General features: G+C 36.6%; 1 protein-coding gene across 1 annotated transcript in view; it reads left to right on the forward strand.

Annotated features, from left to right (window-relative positions):
- Window positions 1–5,726: 5,726 nt before the first annotated feature.
- The window catches only part of VEGFC (vascular endothelial growth factor C), a gene marked incomplete at its 5' end in the record, with an annotated part of 22,534 nt that continues 9,352 nt past the window's right edge, over window positions 5,727–18,908 (forward strand). The window contains 3 exons of the mRNA XM_008950285.1: window positions 5,727–5,940; window positions 7,501–7,691; window positions 18,130–18,281. Of these exons, the coding sequence (XP_008948533.1) occupies window positions 5,727–5,940; window positions 7,501–7,691; window positions 18,130–18,281 (557 nt within the window). The remainder of the gene's footprint in view (window positions 5,941–7,500; window positions 7,692–18,129; window positions 18,282–18,908) is intronic.

An 18,908-nucleotide genomic window follows, 5' to 3' on the forward strand; every position in this document is an offset into this window, starting at 1 on the left:
CTTTCTCACAACTGCTTTCCGTCGTAGCCAGCAATGGTATTTGACAGCTTTTCCCATTTCTGTGCACGTGTGGATGCATGTCTAGGTCATATGGATTTCTCACATGGCACTGTGATGTTATCAATTCTAGTCGTGTCGGATACCGTGGCACCTACAGCAGCGTCTTGATTGCCTGAGCTCATAGAAACCTGGGAGAACTGGCTGTCTAAGATGAGCTTCGTAAGGAAACGAGCAGCAGAGCAGGGAGTTGCTCTGGAAAGCAACTGGAATGATTTTTTTTCTCTCTCAGCTTCCCAGAGAAGTCAGGCTCAGATCAAAAAAATAGGTATTTTCATAAGTAATTCCCACTGAATGCATGAAAGGACTGGCATTTCATTAGGGGAGGCTGAGAACTGTTCAGGAATGCAGGTACTTGAGGAATAAGCACCAGCCAAGAAGCATGTTTCAGAACCTCAGCAGCGGCTATATGTTTGACTGAAGGACCTAACATAAGTGCCTTTGTGCAAATCTATAATCTTAGATATGTTTTTCAGCATTTTCTAAGTATATCTAAATAAAATATTACTTGGGAAATGCTGACATGCATAAAAATTGAATTTCCCTTAGAATACAAATTTTACACTGCCTATCTCAGCTTAAATATTGGTATTATATTAAATAAGCAATATTATATAATATAAGCCTAAGATGAATTTCTAGCAGTTTATGTGTCTTCCTCTCCAACAATGTTCTTGACAAAAGAAAAGATGTATAATATATAAGTTACTTTTCTGTAGTCTCAGGTTTATCTTCATAGCTGATGTCTTTTTCTTCCTTTTCAACAATTTCTCTTTCAGATCTCTCCTCAAACTTGTTTATTTTTCCTTGCCTATCTGCTTTGTACATTCTCTGTTCCTCCCTCCCCATTTATTTGTTTTCTGTGCCTGATGTTATTCTTAGTATTTAAAATGCCAGAATGAATAGAGGTTGCTTAAAGCATAATATGGTTCAGACTGTCTTATTTATTTTATACTTTCATTCTTACTTTTTACGTTTGTCTGATATGCTCTTTGGAACAGAGGCTGATTCTTATCTCCCTGCTGTTCTCATGTTGTTGATTTAGTTCAAATTAACTGCAGTGGGTTTACTACTTATTTAAAGTAACATGAAATAAAAAAATATGCTTACTGTTTTCTGTAAGGCACTGTTTTATTACTACATTGAAAAGTAAGTTGAAAGTCTGCAACTGTGGGCAGTCATTCAATTTTTTTACCGGTGACAGTTTGGTGCATGTGAGATCAAAATCAGGGCTATTCTAGCATGATTGTAGAGGTGGACAGGAAAGTTTTACTTAGTTCTTAACTGTGGCTACAATAATTAAGTAGGATACTTTATTTTTTGCGCTGTCATCAACTTCCAAAAGTACATGAAAATTGCAATAAAGTATTATGCAAGTGTTTATACATACTTTTCTTTTGCAATATTTCCATTTGCATGCATAGTTTCAATGTTCAGCTTTACTTGGTTTTTAATACACTGCTGTCAGTCAATAAATATAAAATATAAGCATGTTAAAATGAAGGGGTTTATGGGCAGTGTTTTCCTATTAAGAATTGTCAACAGTAATCCTTGAAAATGGAATGAGCTGACAGCTATAGTAGGAGCAGATGCGTAAAGTACCGTTACAGCGCATTGCACCATCAATTATTTGTCAAGCATGCTGCCAAATATTAAGTGTTCTGACCTTTGTTATTAATAATAGAGGCAAACACTGGGGACATGTGGAAGGCAAATAATGAATGCATGGAAAATCTATTATAGATTTCATTCTGTTAATGGATATAGAGCTCATTTGGTATCCTGCCCCTCCCCTTGCAAGCTATAATTTTATGAAAAACTGGACATGGTATGTAATGGAAAGCCACACTGTGAAGAACATGCTTTGACAGAATAAAATGTTCCTAAGTTAAATATATAATAGCAAGAGGGTGCTTGTCATCAACCTTTACTGCTTTATTTATGTGTGTATTTGTAATTTCTCCTGTTCCTTGGGAAATAATGTGGAAGAAGTGAAAGAAGGCAATCTCGTCTTTACTATATTCTCCATTCATTCTTGTATTTTTAACTTGTTATTTTGGTCTATATCATCTGTCATCTTGTAGAGATTGGCTAGTCAATGGTTTACTCATGTCCTTATCCAGAGTATAGCTTCTAGAATTTTTAGCTGGTCATGAAGCACAGTGTTCATAATATGTAAAAATGAGGGAAACAGTAGAATGGCCAACCAAAAGACAGAGATGAACGCTTATGAAGGGAGTGGTGGTGTTTAAAGGGGGGGGCAAAAAAACCAAAACCAACCAACCAAACAAAAAAATGGCACAAAACTTTGACTGATTTACAAGAGGAAAGAAAGTAGAAAACATCAGACACAGAAAACTCCTTCTTCTGCAGGCATTGATGGCACTTTTTCCTGTTTCCTTCTTGATGTAGAATATAGATCCCAGAATGTCTTCCCAGTAAAGCATTAAGCAGTTGGTCTAGGATTTCATGTGGAGTGGACAGCAACTGACTATAGGAAAATCAAGACTGCTTACATTTACTTTGGTCCTAAAAGTTGTAGGACCAAATCTTATCACAACATTTATTAGTGCTACATTAGTTTCAGACAGCAGAACAATTTTATTTTTAGGTTTGCATTTTGGAAATTTTGGTGACCTTAATAACACCTGCAAACTGTATTTCATTCTAACCTTCACTAATCTGGGCTTGCATGAGGTTAATGAAAAATACAAGCCTCTCTGATTTGTAGTACATTTTTGTTGATGTTACTTTCATTGTGTCTTTTCATACATTATAAATAGGTGTCAAAGTCTGGACTTCCATTGCAAAAGCATTTTGATTTTTTTTTTTCTAGTGTCCTACAGTAAAAGCCAGTGAACAATTAAAAAAGAGCAAAGAATTTGGAATGAAAGGTAGAGACCAAGACAGTTGTTTGTTTTTTTTTTTTAAATTAACCAAAATATGGACAAAGGAAGAAAACAAAAACCCTCTAGTGATCAAGTTTGTTTTCCACAGTTTATTTGTAAATTTGAATTGAAGCCATCTTTACAAGCAAATGGCTTTATTAAACAAAGGACAAAATAATTCAGATGCAATAATGATGTTTCTTTTTCTTTTTAAAAATAATTTTATATATCTGCTCTAGAAATTGTTTTGCTTTTGTTCGTATTAAGGGAGCACTTTAGGTTATAGGCACGTGGCACTCTGGATCATGGATTATCCAGGAAGAATGTAGTTGAAAACAATACTTTATTAAATTCAATATAATGCTTCATTAAATCCACTAATTTCATCATGTTTTGACTTCTTTTCATAGTTATTTTATGCGTGTATACCAGATTTTCTGTCCAGCTGGAAAGACGTGACTTGGTTTCCTGACCAACGAGGATTTCATCAGCACACGTTATTTTTAAGATCCATGGTCTGGATTCTTACTAAGTTATTTTGAGTTTCAGTCCTTGCTTTTCTGATGATGGAGGCTGTACCTTTAACACCTGAAAGCGCAATATTAACAGCATTTTGGCTGTAGCAGGCTGCACGTGCTTTTCAGCGATTCATCAGTGACGGGTGAACCTTCGGTTGGATTCTCTTTCCATGTGGCCCCCGTGATCTGCTAGGACCTCCTGGCATCAGCTACTGGATGACTAAACGCAGTTCCCATTCCTCTGCCTTTCACGTAACAGAGTGGCACCCAGCCTTGTGACAGGGTGTCCGTGCTGCCCCCGTGCCCTGACCTCCTGTGCCACGCGTGTTCCCCTCACGTGGCAGAACCTGCGCATCTGCCACGATGGCACTCACTGTGCTGGTGTGGTGACCTGCTTCTCAGGACTCAAGGGGCATGTGCTGTAGCACCCTCAGGGAACCGTCCGACTGGAATGTAGGCGACTTAAGCCCTGCTCTTTTCACCTCTCAGTAGGGATGAAGGCAAGCAGTGGCTGAGTTCGTTGCTTGTTCAGCCTGGATTTTTGTACGTGATTTGCTGATGGAGAAGCTGTGCGGTGTCCTGCGAGGAGAGGAGGTGTCATGGGGATCAGGATGCTCTGTGTGGCCAACAGATTGCAAAGCAAGGCCCCAGGATGCTGTTTGCTGGGTGGCTTGGGTCAAAGGTGACCCTTCCCATGGAGGCAAGGAAAGAGAGGAAGTCCTGAATGAGTGCCTTTCTGAGACAGATGGCTTAATTGTTGAAACGTCCCAGGGCAAGGTGCACTGTCATGACGCTGGTATAGCGAGGCTATAAGGAAAACATTTTCTTGGACATCATACACTTTGATGTATAAAATGACTTAGAAATCTGCATTAGCTTAGGCTTCTGTTTTTATGGAAATCAGTTCTGTGAATCTGCCTTACCCCAAGTGGCTGATACCCTGATACCTTGATACCAAGTGCCTCACTCTGATGAGGAAGTGGATGTGACAGCATGTGCCATTTTGTACCATTTTAGTTGTTCACGAAACAAGAAGCAGTTATTATTCAGGTGAGCTACTTCAGAACAGGTTGTTTTACTCATGTAACGTTCAAAATCACTGATGTGAAAAAACTTTTTTGTGAATACTGGAGTTTGATAAGGATTTTTAAATTTCAATTTCTATAATTTGATATTTCTAGTTTTAGATACGTTTTACACTGCGACAGCCTGGTGTTTCTTGGACTAGAGCAACAGCTTTTCAACAAACTACAGAGTCTGCAGCCAATCCCTAGACACTTTTTACAAAGTGGAACTCTGTATTTTGTGTCTCATACTGCCCTCTAAGGGCCACGTAGGCTGAGAAGGTGGCTAAAGGTTCTTCACTTCTTATTGTCCTCCCCTTTGGGAAGTCAGCAATTCATGGTCGAGAAGGGTGGGCAGGGAATAACAGCCGTCCTTCGATGCAATGTATTGCTTCATTTAAGAGAATAGAGGAATCTTCCACATAAGTAAGAAATCAGAGTGTAGATCTGAGTCATAGTCTTTCAGGAAAATGCAATTGCAATGAGTTCGTGTAAAAGCCAGTAAATAAGAAAGTAAGATTACAAATTTGAGGCTGCTCTTGAAACAAGAAGTTAGTGCTTAGAAGAGTTTCAGTTGAAACTCTTAGCAGTGAGAGAGCGTGGAGTTCAGATTCTTAAGGGTACCATAGTGCGTGACCTCTACTGACTTAAGAATTAGTGCTTTATAATAGAATTTGCTTCTCAGGATTTTCCCTGAAAAGGTACAAAATAACACTTTTTTTTTTTTATATATATAACTTAACCATTTTTGCATTACTGTGTGTTTTGATTTTCCTGGACTAAGGGAAAATGGGCAAAAATTTGGTATTACTTCTAGACTATGTGACATCAAATAACATGAACATAATTTAAATATTTTGGGCGTTAAAGCATTCAAAATTTTATCATGAAAACTTTTCCTTCAAGGATTTTTTTTTTTTTTCCCTAAATCTGCAAACTATAGGCTTGTACAGGCTTAATTCTGTCTCTCCCATGTCACACAAATGTTTTGAACAAGTCTGATATGAGTGGTAGAAGCAAAATATTTCCGTATTTGTCAGTATAGTACTGTTGGCATTGGCTGACAAAAACAGCCTTAATAATGAGGGACCCCTTGGAGCACAACTTTATTTTACAATGTGTGAGTTGTTTTTCAGGCTAGTTTCCAGCAAACCTTGTATAATAGATAAAGTAATTAATCTTGCATGTTACTTTGACAGGCTCATGCAAGCAAAGACCTGGAAGAGCAGTTGCGGTCTGTGTCCAGTGTGGATGAACTCATGACAGTACTTTACCCAGAATACTGGAAAATGTTCAAATGTCAGTTGAGGAAAGGAGGTTGGCAACACAACAGGGAACACTCCAGCTTTGACACAAGATCAGATGATTCCCTGAAATTTGCCGCAGCACACTATAATGCAGAGATCCTGAAAAGTAAGTACAGGACACAAAACACCTTCTAACACACAATAAATTAAATCTGAAGGCTTCTCAGTTGTGTCAGAAATATTTTAAAAGCTGTGTTGTCGGTAAACCAATCTCAGAGGTTTGATTTGATGTCATGTATGTAACATAAGAATCTTTGACAGTCAACATTCCATAATGAAATAAATTGCTCTGCTGACATTTTTGGGACACCCGTTGTAAGAAAGGCATGGACTGCTTTCCCAGCTCAGTAGGTACAGGAAGTTATGTCTTTGTCTTCAGGTATAAGGATTCCTGCTTTGGAGAGGCTATAACAATATTGCAGAAAGCAAAGAGGGCCTTAATAGTTGAAATCATTGAACAATTTCTTCTCATTTTCTGCAATTACATCATGGCTAGTAATGCTTTCTTCTCTTAGGCATTATTGCTTTTAGCATGCCAAATAATCCACTTGTAGCTTTTTCCTGTTACAAGAGCGCAGTTGTCAAGATGTTATCCTAAAACCAGAAAAAAACAGCTTTCAAATACATCAGTAGGCCTTAGAGTCTCAGATGGCCTGGATAAAAATATACTAGCTTACAGTTTAAGCTAGTATTTGCAGGCAGAAAAACACAGGATTTATAGCAGGAGGTTTATTTTTGACATGATACTGGAAATCACGTACCTTAATGGAGATTTTTAAGGTACACATTAGGTGAAATTTCCATTTTTGCTTAATAGCCTACCAGAAACTGGCGCCAGGAGAGGATAAAGGGATGTGTACAGCTGCAAGTCTCATCACTGTTTAGTGTAAGATTGTATTTGGTAAAAGGCTATGTAACATGATGTCAGATGTTTGCCCAAATTTGTGTGAGTGATCTGGGTAAAATACCACTTTTCATATTAAATCCTGTGGTGTATCTAATTGCTAAATAATAATATTTTGCTTTAAATTGTACTTTTGTAGTTAAGGAAGTAAAGGTATTCAATTTTTTTTTTACATTGAGCATGTAGGCATGAATTTCAGTGTTTCTCATACACAGTATCTAAGTGAAGTACTGTGTGAATGGTTAAAATGACTTTGCAGAGATGTGCAGTACTTCTTTAGACTTCACTCAAGGTGAGACTCACCCCAGGCATAGCAGAAAGGACATGTACAGCTTTAGCTGTTGGCCAGCAGGTAGGCCAGTGTGATTCTCCCTCTCTGCTCTGCTCTGGCGAGACCCCACCAGGGGTGCTGCATCCAGCTCTGGAATGCTCAGCACAGGAAAGACATGGACCTGTTGGAGTGGGTCTATTCTGTAATTCCACAATTTTGTGTCGTAAGATCTGCCCAACACTGTCAAGTTCCCTCATAGCTCTGCTGTCACTTTCCTTCTGCTCCAAGACAGTATGTCCCATCCCTGTGAGTAAAACAAAATAGCTAGAAGTTAACATGCAGAGGTGTATATTTCACTGAATAAAGGGTGTGACTCTGGCAATGTGTATTCTGGTTCTAAACTTAAAAAAAAATACTACTAATTTACTGCAGGAGAGAATTGTTTTTAAACAGTTACTTTATAACACGTAAAATTCCCTATAACTTGGCAGGTATTGATACTGAATGGAGAAAAACTCAGTGCATGCCACGTGAAGTGTGTGTGGATGTGGGAAAAGAGTTTGGAGCCACTACAAACACCTTCTTTAAACCCCCATGTGTATCCATCTACAGATGTGGAGGTTGCTGCAATAGTGAAGGACTTCAGTGTATGAATATCAGCACAAATTACATCAGCAAGACAGTAAGTTCTCACTCTTATTACAGTACAAGTGCTCCTTGTAAATCCATTTATGATCATGCATATTTTAAACCTTACTGCTGCTATGAGAAGGAAAAAAAAACAGTTCCAGAATACATAAGAAAAACAGCTGAGGAGACTACTGCATGGAAGAAAGCGTGTAACACTTTTTTTCCCTCAAAATATGTACATAATTTTTTTGTGGGGAAAAAAAATAAAGTAAAAATTAAACTACAGTGTCCCATTCTCAGTTTTGAGATCATCCATGAATTAATTCTGTACTTTTTTTTTTTTTTTGCATCTACCATTTGCCTGCTGTATGAGGCAAGTGCTTTTGGAAAAAAATAGGCTGCAGTTTTATTAGTGAAGACTGTTTTAGGACATGTGCAGACAGGATGCATGTTGCAAATAAAGCCTTTTAGGAGCTAAGCTTTATTGTATTAAGAGGTTTTAGTATGATGTTCCTATGTGTTTTGTTTTAATATATCTCTCTCAAGTGTATGTATAGTTTTTATTCTTCACGTTTAGGGCTAGTGATGAGGTAGGTATGTGCAAAGATTATTCATTGAGCCTGTGAGCTGCCTTTTTAAAGGAAAAGCATTCATGCATTATTCTTAGTAGCTGTCACAATTGGCACTTATGATATAAAAACATTTGTCTCAAAAAAACATGTAAAAATAGTCATACTTCCAAATGTTTGCTAGGATATTTTGCTTTTGTTAAAATATTTGGCAGGCTTTTTGGTGGTTGTGGGGTTTTTTACTTCATCTTTCTGAAACTTCACAGAAAACTAACTTTAGTGTAGATCTTGCTTCCTTCCTCAACTAGATTTATCTAGCTGAAGATGCAGTACATATTTATAAGGAAGGTGATTCCTTTATCATGAAACTTCTTAATACTCTGAGCTTTCTTGAAAGGGAATTAGTAAAAGGGAATGTAAAGAAAACAGGAAGACAACCCAAATAGTTTTTTAATACATTTTCCTGTCCTCATCTCTCACCAAATCTGTCTGAAATGGTCTATTCTACCAATTTTTCAATCCTACGTTTAAGCTAGTGGTAGACAGCTACACAGCACAGGAATAATCTAACTCAAATAGGTTAAAAAAGGAAAACCATGATACTGGTTTTGTTGAAGCCCATAGTTATTCCCATAAACAGCTGTAAATTAGCAGTAAATTAATTGTCCTAATCCGAGTTGTTTAAAAGATACAGATATAATTTTTATCTTACAAACCAAGAAATATGACCACTTATTGGGGTGGATGATCATCTAAGGGATGATCTAGTTACGTGGAGAGTTGCTACATTTAGCAGAGATTTCCTGATCTTGGAGCACCACATCAGTTTGGAGTAAATAATCTCTTTCTGTTCATATCTATTTAGTGAAGTGGGGGTTTTTTGCCTAGTAGGAAGTGTTTAGAACTGATTTTCTTTTCCAAGTTCTTGATATCATTGGTGATGATATATAGGAGTAGTTAAAGATTGGAGGGACTCTAAAGAGGAAGATATTAAAGGACTTACCAGAAAAAAAGAAAGAGGCAATAACATTGTTTTATGTTCTTTCCTATTCCTTAAAAGCAAGCAGTTTAATCTCTGAGTTTTCTGTCTTGCTTCTTCTTTCTAGTTGTATCTGGTCCTTGACAGAATTTTAAAAAAAACTCTTAATAAAGGAAGAGAGCTAACTGTGTCTCCCCATCTGTCATCATCTCAATTTTTTTTAAAGTTATGTGACCACAGCTTACCCTATATCAGATGAAAATTAGGAAGAAAAAAGTATTAGATTCAAGACCCTTCTGTGGAATTCAGGTACCCTATACACCTATTTTCACTACTGTTTTTCCTATATTTCCTGAATGAAATGAGAAAAAATTGCTAGTAACCAGGTATTTTCTTTTTGTTTGTTTGTTTGTTTGTTTTTTTTTTCATAAATCACCATTTTTGTAGCTTTATTTTTGGTGGATAAACTCTGTAAGATAACTTCATACAGCTCACCCTGCAGAGAAAGTGCTTAATGCAAAATTAACTTTTCTACTGGATGTCTTACTGTGAGGGCAAGCTCTAGCATTGCTTCCAGACATTAAAGTCTAAAGGAAGTCGGTATCATCTTTCATTAAAATTAATTAGAAAAGAGCTAAACATAGAAATTATTTTTATGGGGAGCAAATCGTTGATTGCCAGGAGAGTGGACTAGGTCAGATGTTCCCAGGTTGGCTTGTGGAGCACTGTGGTGGTCCAGAGAGAGGGCAATAGTTCTGAAGCTCAGACTACATTCTTCCTTTCAGATATTTAACTTTATTAGGATAAGAGAAAAATAGAAAAGTATTCTTTTAATAGTGCTTTTTTTTTTTTTCTTCTTTTAATACCTTTTTTCCAAAAAAACTGTTTCTGTAGTTGCTAAGGGATGTTTTTACAGTCATGATTGGGGATTGGGATATGAGACAATTTCTTAACTAAGATGTGGTATAAGGTCTATAAAGGCATTTGAAGACCCCCTAGGCTAATTCATAAAAGGCAGTAGAACTTTTTCTTCTCCTTGGTTTGTGACAGTGCAGTAGCCTGACTTTCTAAGCGCTGGCTTTTCTAATAAAGGTCTGTGGAGAAGGTGGTCGGTCAGGGTTTGGTTTTTGTGGTGTGATTGTATTGTTTTTTTCTCTGATTTGTTATTGTTTGTGACAGTGCAGTAGCCCGACTTTCTAAGCGGTGGCTTTTCTAATAAAGGTCAGTGGAGAAGGTGGTCGGTCAGGTTTTGGTTTTTGTGGTGTGACTGTATTGTTTTTTTCTCTGATTTGTTATTAATCAAACAGCTGTTCTGTGTTCCTATGACACAAGTGATTCAGCAGCATTTACAAAGATTGGAACCACCTAGTGCAGCAACAACCTGTCCTTCAGCTGTATTTTTTTATGCCCCACCTGTAGGTGCTTGCTTGTAGGTTGAAGGGAAGCACTAAGCATGGCAGAGAGCCATCTCCTTCCATTCTTCCTCTTGGCTGGCAGGATGGGCTTCTTTCACATCATGAGGTGTAAAGGTCCTAAATGTCTTTGTGTCATGGTTACAGTGATAGTCTCTCAAGGGAAAATATCTTTCCAAACAGTTCGAAACTGGATTCAGAGGAGCTTTTCTCACAGGAAATAAGTTACTGGCTTGAAATGGTTTGCTGGATTTGAGATGTACGTGGTGTTCCTTTGCACAAGTTGGAGATGTGTATGTCACAAGAATTTTAAATCATTCTGAACGTTACTATTTGTACCATTTCCTGGGTATTTTTCTATGTTAGACTGATGATTGTAATGATATAGTAGGGGTATTATGAATAGTAGGAGATAAAAAAAGTGATTCAAATATAAAAAGACAGGATAAGGAACTGAAGCATATTAAACAGATATAAAATATATCCTATCAGGTAAGGTACCTGTTGTAGTATCACATATGAGCTGTAAAATACTGGTCTTTTTAAAAAAAAGTTAGATAGTAAATAATGATGATGTACCATTTTTCAAATACCTTATTTTTCCATTCTTTCCAATACAGAGATGTGTAGAGTTTTGAAACCAACCAGTCTTCCATCCTTAGCTTAAAAATCTCTCTGTTACATTGGTTATATTTGGCCAGATGTACTGACACTTTAGCAAGTGCAAAAGTCACAAGTGATGGAAAACGAGTCAGTCAATTTATGGGAAATGTGCCAAAATAAACCACCATCCATAAAGAAGAACATAATGTAGTTAATGTAAATCTGGGGAAAAAAATAATACGTAAATACTATATTTGAAAAGTATCTGGAATGATAAGCCTCCCTCATCCTGATAGGAAAGTAACAGTTTTGATTATTTTATATTTCAGAAGTCAGTGATCATCATAATAATTTTGTGTATTGATACAGTGGTTATTGACACATATGATGCTGTATAAATTAATTAAGGCACTGAAGCAAAGAAATAATTTGTATAGAAATCAACAGTTTTTCTGGAAAGTATGGAATGAAGTCCTAGTCTAAAGAAGGAGGTATCAATGCAGTGGATCAGAAATATGTCTTTCTAAGGATCAGTGAGGAGAAATATATGGGAAGTCTTTTTTATGGGAAGTCTGATAGCTCTTTTGGTCAAGCATTCAGAGATTCCTGTCTGCTGTTAGATTTTATTTTTTTCCTGAGCTCTAGGTTGTACTCTGGTTCCCATCCTTGTTTCTGTTCTCCACTCCAACTCTTTAAATGGCTAAAGGAAGAGTGCTGCCAGTGTGGGAGCTGAGAAGAGCCTACTGCAGGGTGTCTGGGGGACCATAGCTCTGGCCTGGAAGCTGAAGTTGGGAAGAAGGGGGACTGGTGCACTTGGCATGGCAGTAGTTGCAGGTTGTGGAGTGCCAAAGGGCAAGTCTGGCTGGGTAGAGCAATTCAGAGACACCTTTTTTTAAACCCATGTAGTACCAGTGACTGTCCTGGTTTTAGCACACAATCTTTTCGTAAGCCATTTACTGTACAAAGCTCCTGATTTTTTTCATGACAGAGAAAACTGGGGAAAAAAATATTTATAGTCACACAATCGTGTTCAATGGTAAACAATTCTAGTTTAAGCAGCCTAATATTATCTACCATACTCCATTATAAACTCTACTGTCATTCGCAGCCTAACTTTGGTGTTCTTTAACAACAGGGGTTGAAATTTTCTGTACCAGATGCCTAACTCAGCTTGAAGTGTTGTTCTTACTTGTTAGTTTTTTTTGCTTTAAAACTTCAGCAGAAGTGGTGGTTCTGCTTTTTCTTAGACCAGAGTGAGAAAGAGGTGTATATGGCTTTATCATTAAAACCAAAAACTGGGATTTTTTTTTTTAGTCTGAAAAAAAAAAAATTCATTTTCCATTACTTTAGGTAAAGGATATGATACTATAAGACCATGTTTTTTGTTACCTTTAAGACAATCTGCATGCTTTTAAGTGTTTAAAAAAAACCCAACAAACTAGGAGGCAAATAGAATTGTTGGGAGACTTGGATTTTTTTGTAACTAGGACACTGTAACTTGGAGGTGAACAAAAATCTGGTGCAGTTTCAGATCGAGGCTTCTAAATCACATCTTCTAGGGAGAGGCTGTCATTGATGCACCCACTTTTGTCTTGTTGGGAAGGAAGGACCTAGCTGATTCAAAAGCAGCCTGGACAAGGGTTGCATGTGCCAGGGCATTAAAAATTATGCTAAGGAGCCCAAAAAGAGGGAAGGGAAATAAAGCTTAATGGGCGGGCTGGAAGGAAAACTTTGGTTGGGCTGAAATGAGGGTAGGTTGGCGAATCATCATGTTCGGTGAAGACTTAAGGAGACAAGGGCTGAACACAGTACTTTGGAAGAGGAATCTCAGAAATGGTGAGGCAGACTGGAAGACTTGCCATCTGGCTTTCTGTGACAAAGTGGCCTTAGGCTGGCTGAATGGCACGTGTCAAGTTCTTGTGAAACACTTGAACTACGTATGGTTTTCAGCTGTTCTTCAGTATGTGTTACACACTGAGATTAACAATATTTTCCTGACTTCTGTTTATGATATTAGCTTCTGTGGAAGAGGTTAGGGCAGAGCTTTGGTGGTGGCTTTGTGTGGTTTAATTTATTTTTTTTTATGATGTTTTATATAATACTCTTTAGTTATGCTAACACAGACTGCTCTATTCCTGTTTTCCATTCGTTTCCTGACTATGCAGTGTTGGTAGCACAAATATACAGGATGGCATGGGCAAGTTGAGTCTAATTTTTTCCTTTTAACTTTTGAGTATCTGCCTCTAACTCTAGCAATACTCATTTAATGTACTGTAATTACTAACATTTTCTAAAAACTGTGAGCAATAAAAGCTTTCCACTCTAAAAAAAAATGCCCTAAGCCATACTACTGTCAGATCTCCTCTTCTGGGGACTGAAACTCATTCTTTGCAGTCTTTGGTCCTGAATATCTGTCTTTAGGCACTGGTTGCCAAAGAACAGACCTGAGGGAAATATCTTTTCCCTATTACCTGTACTAGGAATTAGTTTGATTTTTATGATGATTTGAAGTTTGAAAGGAAGAGAAGGTTTGAGCCTGTAAGAATACAGTAGTACCAGTCCTTTACTGAATGAGGGTTCAGAGAGAAATAAATGCCATTTTATCTCCAAGAACAGATACCCATTTAGGCAATGATGGTACTAGTAATAGTACCCACATCCAGCAGTGTTGCCAGCAAAGAGTCAGGAACCATCCTCACACACAGGTCTTACAGTGCATTTCTCATAGAAATACCCTTCCTAGACTTTGACATTTGGCTCTTATATATTGCCAGTCATGCCCTGTAGTGACAGCAGATGTTGAGCTTATTGTTCTGTTGGATGAAGAAGATGAGCAAGAATTATTTAGAATGCTAGCAAAAAGAAAAATTAGTTAGCAAAAAAAAAAGCAAAAAGTTATCAAAAAAAGGAATGTTAGCAAAACCAGAAAGCATTATGCAAGGTCAGAGCTTACCTAATTTGAAATGATTTATTAAGATGATAATTCCAACACAGTTTATGTATGTTTAGAGTTTATTTGCCTATGTCTAAATAGCTTCATTGGATTTAGACATGCTGCTATTGCAGCTCAGAGTAGACTATAGATTTTCTTTAGAATGGATCTTATTTTAAAATGCGAGAGCTTATCGAAATGGAATTATTCTGAGTATTAAATACATTTTCTGATTTGAAATTATTTATTCAGATGATAATTCCAACACAGTTTATCATGTATGTTTAGAGTTTATTTGCCTATGTCTAAATAGCTTCACTGGATTTAGACATGCTGCTATTGCAGCTCAGAGTAGAATATAGATTTTCTTTAGAATGGATCTTATTTTAAAATGCGAGAGCTTATCAAAATGGAATTATTCTGAGTATTAAATACATTTTCTGTAACAGACTACTTTTTAAGAATTTATTTCTTATGAAATCTCTTCTTGATACCTGTTCATTATCAGAAGAGAAGAATAAATATCTCCCTTTTCAGTATGCATCAAAATATAGCATCCTAATAGCATGTGCAGACAAAACTGCAGGAGGAACAAATCAAGAATTCCAACCCTGGTTATTTCGCTTATATAATTTCCATTAATGAAAATTGATCTGGTTTATGTTATTTTTCAAAATAGTAGTTCATGTATCATCTTAAGCACTTTCCAAAACTGAGGGCTAGAAATGTAATACACAGTATAATATAATCTCTAACATAAATAGTTGTCTTAGGGGTTTTTCCTACTTTGTGCATCAACAGTAGGTGCTGCTGAGTGATGAAAAATGCATTGCTATTAAGAAAATCTAGCTGAACAAACTGAAGGTAATTCAGTTTATGTCAAGAAAGCTAGTCTACTTTCACAGTAACTAGGCTTTTTTTGCATTGCACCCCTGAAGCATTGATGGGAATAGTTGTTAGCATTATTCATCTCTAAACTGATCGCTTTCACGTTTAAATGGAAGGATAAATGTAGATTAAAGTAATTACCAGTCAGCATGATTTCTGCTCACAATTAGTGTGTCTGAGGTGTTTTAGGGAAGTTTCTCTCAATGCTCTCCTAAGGCTGAACAGGAGGACAGTTGGGCTGACAGGGACCTCTTTTAGGTGATTTGGAATTGTAGCAGTTGTCCTACACTTGCCACATGCAGCAGTCTGCAGTCTGAGCTGAACAGCGTGGCAAACTCATCTACTTAAAGAACAGAAGTTTTTTTTCTAGTCAGCTGCAGTTTGGTCCATGTAAAGAATCACAGTGGTCTTCAGTTTCTAAGTTGAATCAGTTCTCCCTGTACTGGCTTTTTACATCAGCTTCGGAAAAGCAAGTTCATACTGTCATAAGACACCAGAGAAAACAAGATTCTCTTTATATAGGCACTATTGCATTTAATGCATACTCTTTGTTCTGCCCCTCAATTCGTATGTATTTTACAAATCAGTTTTCTTACACGATCTTTAATATAGTAAAAGCTTTTGCATCTGTCAGTTCTTAGCTGTCTAGAAATTCAGAGGTCCTAACAGTTGTGCTGAACTTTTGAAAGTACAGCTTGTTTAAAAAAAAAAATACAAGTCTGGCATATGCAGGTGAGTTTTGTCATCTGATTAAAGATCAGTACTTAAAAAACAGATACCCAAAGAACTCAGCAGGTATATTTTTAGGTGTGTACTGTATGCAGAAATGAAAGCTGTTTTTCCTAAATATAGTCCTTTCTGTCTCTTTATGCCACCTTTGCCCTCTCCAATTTCCGAGTTAATTTGTGCATTATAACAAAACATATAATGGCTTTCAAATAGGTTGACATTTTTAAAAGAATTGAGTAAAAATGTAAAGATACTTTCATATAACACATTAGTATGAAAGTGATAGCTCGGTGTTATGATTATTGCTCTTTTTGGATGGTAAGAATGCTTTTTGTGATTAATTTAAAGGGAATTTTATAATAGATAAGAGTAAATGAGCCAATATTGGTTTGGAAGACAAAAAGGATTGTAAGTGTAATAAAAGTTGATCAGAAAGTCTCTTTGCAGAAGTCTGTGTTGAACTTAGTGAAAACCTGGGAGGTGTATCTGGTGATAATTAGGCATCCATTTTATTGTGCCAAACTTTAAACTAGACATGAACTTGTGCCCTTATCTTATTAATGACTCCAGACCAAGATTTTAACAAGTCTTGCTTATTTTGCAGCTGAGGCAGGAATCCAAGTGTTAATATGCTTTGGCTAGAAGTCTCTTTAACAAGAGAAACTCTTTTCATGGTAGCTCCCTAGATGGGTGGTTTTTTCATCAGCATTTGGAAGGTGGAGGAAGCTTATTTTTTGTTTTGATTTTCCTTCTACAGAAGTAAACATATACCAGTCCACATTTTTAGATTCCAGTGTGAAAACAAAACCCAACTACATTTAAAACTAATGTAAGGGAAGTGGTGCTTTTTGCAGCAAAAATAATAGTATTGAAATCATCTGTAACAGAATAAAATACAAATATAATACTTCTGCCATTTTAGTTCTTGTATGATGTCGAGTGTTAAAATTCATATAGTTGACCAAACATTGACCAGTGTTAAAGATCCATGAAGATCTAGTGACTAAATGATGTCAGAATTTTGTTTTGTAAAATTGATAATGTCTGTGAAGATTTGATGATGTACAATTTAGGTTTAAGTTATATAGTTTAGGTATATGAATAGTACAAGTTTTGTAGTTGGCTGCACAAGTGGTTATTTGGTGAATACCTCCCATTCTGCTGCTCCTGAATGCTTGATAGTACTCAAGCTTGCTTGTGTGCTTCAGTGCAAGGTATAGTTTTCAGGATATCCTGTAGATGTACTTAGTATTTTGAATCATTTAAAATTACCAGTGTTTTGATTATATTTGCATCCTGCCTATGTGCCATATTTTAAGGTTATTGATTATAAAAAACATTGCAAAGAGGTCCCTGCTAATATTTAAAGTTTTGTTATTCTGTTTTCTGTTAAGACTACGATACCAAATTATCATCATTTTAAAGGTAGTAAAGTCTTCAGAAGATGCAGAAATATTCTTAAATACATTTGGAAAAGTGACTAAACAACTGAAAGACAATGTGTTGACTTTGACCTGAAGTATTTGTCCTAACTAACTTTTTAAGAGACTATTGAGATTTGAGTCTTGTGATGAAAACTTCTTGATTTGATAAAGTAGATGTCCTGAGTTGAATACTGACATCAGTCTCACTGTTGGGCTGTTACCATATGGTCAGTTTTTCCACAAAGGATCACAGAAGTTGTCCTCTTCCACCAGCTGAACTTCATTTCCCACCAAAACTACGTTTTTATTCATTCACACACATTATTACTTGTGGATATTTCTTAACACCTTGGGGAAAAAAAAGAGTTCAAGATGTATTCCCTTGAGGTAACTGTCTAATCTGCATGGACACAAATACTGAAAAGGAAAAGTACAGTATGGTGCAGTTCAGAATTTGTTCATCCAAAAGTGTTTTGATCTAAGTGCAATATATTGCTGTGTCGCACAAGCTTTGTAATTGTGCAACTGATACATTGGGTTGTGGCTTACCCTCTTTTTCAATTATTCTTGTTTTCCAACTTTTTGAAGCCCCTTGGAAATGTCACATGTTCGATTTTTTTTACAAGACTGCAAATTTGAAGGAATTTCCTCTAGAAAAATAAGTTCTTTGTCCATTTTCCTCCTTGAAGGTTAGTTTAAATGTTGTTGTAAGCAAATAGGCACATGGCAGGGTTTAACACTAAAGATGTTCCTTGTCATGCCATAGCTATTGTTTTCATTTTGCACATAATGATTATTTAGCGGTATAATCGAGTGTGCCACTGAATGATGGTAGAGAACAACCCCACCTAAACTTAAATTCCTTATAGCTTTTTTGCATGTCTTTACATTGTTTTTGGTTGTACTGTCACTGATCTGTGAAATGAGTGCTTTGCTTTGCTCTCCCTTTCATAGCTGTTTGAGATCACAGTGCCTCTTTCTCACGGCCCCAAACCTGTAACCGTCAGTTTTGCCAATCACACGTCCTGCCGCTGCATGTCCAAGCTGGATGTTTACAGACAAGTGCATTCTATCATAAGACGTTCCTTGCCAGCAACACAAATTCAGTAAGTATGAAACTTGTCTTTCACATTATCAGCAAGCCTGTGTAGTCAGATTTGAAACATTGTGGGAAACTTTCACAATTAAGAAAGGTGAACTACACAGCAGTAGTAGCAGAATGCATTTTGCAAAGTAGCTGATGGTGTTGTACATGAAGAGAATGTTGCTAAAGCAACAATACTTTTTTTATCCAGTGGATAAACTGGGGCTGGATGATTTAAAATGAAGAATAATGTTGTTGGTAGGGCTTATTTTGTGGAAAGAACTACGATGCCATTGAGGCTCAACGGAAACAATAAAATCAACCTCTTAAAAAAGAAGCAGTAATCAAGAAAAGATGAAAAACCTTACTTTTGCAAATAAGGAGTGGACAACATTTCTCACTCCAACTACATTTTCCTTTTTAAAATGCTGTTAAAAAAAAGACTTGTTTTTGGAAATTCTTTAACTACAATTTTTTTTTAATCTGCATTTGCCAGAGGTGAAAATAAAACAGAACGGGAAGGGAAAATAAGAGGTTAATTGATAGTCCACGCAATTAGCATATTGATTTGTTTGGTGATTCTGAATGAAAAAAGTCGCAGAATAAATTTGGCACTGAAGCAAGTGTTACTAAACACCTAAAAAACTCT

The sequence above is a fragment of the Merops nubicus genome, unplaced genomic scaffold (genome assembly GCF_000691845.1).
Source record: "Merops nubicus isolate BGI_N331 unplaced genomic scaffold, ASM69184v1 scaffold7162, whole genome shotgun sequence".
NCBI lineage: Eukaryota > Metazoa > Chordata > Aves > Coraciiformes > Meropidae > Merops > Merops nubicus.